This window comes from Carlito syrichta, unplaced genomic scaffold (assembly GCF_000164805.1).
Source record: "Carlito syrichta isolate Samal-C Ts95f unplaced genomic scaffold, Tarsius_syrichta-2.0.1 Scaffold311703, whole genome shotgun sequence".
NCBI classification, from domain to species: Eukaryota; Metazoa; Chordata; class Mammalia; order Primates; family Tarsiidae; genus Carlito; species Carlito syrichta.
In genome coordinates, this window is record NW_007255799.1 from 31,394 (window position 1) to 33,719 (window position 2,326).

General features: G+C 50.6%; 1 protein-coding gene across 1 annotated transcript in view; it reads left to right on the plus strand.

Annotated features, from left to right (window-relative positions):
- The window catches only part of SLC2A5 (solute carrier family 2 member 5), a 32,474-nt gene that overhangs the window by 13,649 nt on the left and 16,499 nt on the right, over positions 1–2,326 (plus strand). Inside the window, exons 2-3 of the mRNA XM_008068952.1 lie at positions 137–235; positions 1,139–1,299. Coding sequence (XP_008067143.1) covers positions 137–235; positions 1,139–1,299 — 260 coding nt within the window. The remainder of the gene's footprint in view (positions 1–136; positions 236–1,138; positions 1,300–2,326) is intronic.

Consider the following 2,326-nt stretch of genomic DNA (forward strand, 5'->3'; position numbering starts at 1 on the left):
CAGGCAATCCACTCACCTCAGCCTCCCAGGGCGTGGGATTACAGGCTGAGCCACCGAGCCGACTCTGTTATGTCTTTCCGTAAGACTCTGAAGTCAAGGGGGCTGCTTCCTGACCGAAGCTGTGATCTCCCTGCAGAGGCTGACGCTTGTGCTTGCCCTGGCAACCCTCATAGCTGCCTTCGGGTCATCCTTCCAGTATGGGTACAATGTGGCTGTTGTCAACTCTCCAAGAGAGGTAGGTTGCTGTGGTGAGGAGACTCAGATCCTGAATAAACAGGGAAGGAGGTGAGTGCAGCCTGTGGCTGGGTATGGCCAGCTGGGGGAATGGATGCAGGGCACACAGTGGGTCCTCAAGCCAAGAGAGAGCAAAACACCCTCAGGACTCAACCCAGAGCCAAGGGAACCGGCAAGCACAGGTCCTTGGGATGAACCAGGACCCCAGACGTCCACTTCTCATGGAGGACACCCAGGAGCCAGGTCCCAATGATCCTCATGGGCTGGGCTCCAGGAGGGGGCTCAGATCTTCTGTGGCCTTGCAACTTATAAAGGAGTCCAGAGAAGGGAGGCACCACCCAACTGACTGGATGACTAGTGTCATTCCTTGTTTGTTTATTTATTTTTGAGTCGGAGTCTTACTCTGTCGTCCAGGCTGGAGTGCAGTGCCATGCTCATGGCCACTGCAGCTTCAACTTGCTGGGCTCAGGAGATCCTTCTGCCTCAGCCTTCCAAGTAGCTGGAACTATAGGCTCATGCCACCATGCCTGGCTAAATTTTTGATTTATTGTAGAGACAAGATGTCTCCATGTTGCCCAGTCTGGTCTTGAACCCATGGGCTCAGTCAATCCTCTCTCCTTGGCCTCTCAAAGTGCTGGGATTACAGGCGTGAGCCATCATGCCCGATATCATTCCTTTCTGAAATGTACTGAAGGTTTGCCCATCAGAAGCCTCACTGACCTCCCATGGGTGCCTCCTGCTAGCTTGCTGTTCATGAAGCTTTGTCCTGACCCCTTTGCCCCACTTAATAATCTGGATTTCTGTGTGTCCAGGTTATCCCGTTGGGTGGTTTAACAGTGTGATGTTGTTCTTTCTGCAAAACCAGATTACATTATTTCTGTGTTGTGTTTTGCTTTGTTCCCAGTTCATGCAGCAATTTTACAGTGAAATCTACTATATCAGAACCGGTGAGGTCATGGATGACTTCTCCTTGACGTTGCTGTGGTCTCTAACTGTGTCCATGTTTCCCTTTGGGGGCTTCATTGGCTCCCTCCTAGTCGGTCCCTTGGTAAATAAATTTGGCAGGTAAGGAAAGGTGCATTTTTAATTTCATGAAACTCATAGACGCTAGCAGAGTTTTAAACATAGGCCAAAAATGGACATCCTTATCACGAGACTAGGGTAATAACCTCTCTGGTCATTTTTGTTTTCTAATGGGGTCACAAAAAGAAGACCAGACATTGACAAAGTGTTTGGGGACATAGGGTCTTGGGGCTTAGAAGTGGGGATGTGGGGAGGCTGAGGCGAAAGGATTGCCTGAGTTCAGGGGTTCAAGACCAGCCTGGGCAACTTGGTGAGACCCCGTCTCTACAATAGATCAAAAAATTAGCCAGGCATGGTAGTGGACGCCTGTAGTTCCAGCTAATTGGAAGGCTGAGGCGGAGGGATCGCCTGAGCCCAGCGGGTCGAGGCTGTGGTGGCTGTGAGCAGTGTGCCACTGCACTCCAACCTGGGTGACAGAGTGAGACTCGACTCAAAAAAAAAAAAATGGGGATGTACAAGAATCTGCAGGCTCTTGGGCAGATGCAAAGGGAGTGGCGAGTGCTTAGGGAGACCCAGAGTTCGCTCCCTGCACGCTACTCTCACGCCTTCATGGCATTTTCCTTACTGAAACCAAAACCGAGTTCTTGACTTTCCTGCCTTTACAAGTGTGGCATGATAGCCGGGCATGGTGGCTCATGCCTGTAATTCCAGCACTTTGGGAGGTGGAGGCGAGAGGATTACCTGAGCCCACAGGTTTTGAGACCAGCCTGGGCAACTTGGCGTGAACTTGTCTCTACAAAAAACCAAAAAATTAGCCAGGCGTGGTGGTGCACGCCTGTAGTTCCAGCTATTTGGAAGGCTGAAGCGGAAGGATCGCCTGAGTCCAGTCGGTTGAGGCTGTAGTGGCCGTGAGCATGCCACTGCAACCCAGCCTGGGCAACAGAGTGACACTCAGACTTAAAAAAAAAAAAAGCGTCCACCATTTCAGTCACAGTATAGATCACACCAAAGTGTTCTCACGCTCTCATAATAAGCTCATAAAAAGATCTTTCTGCCCTTATCTTTTTTT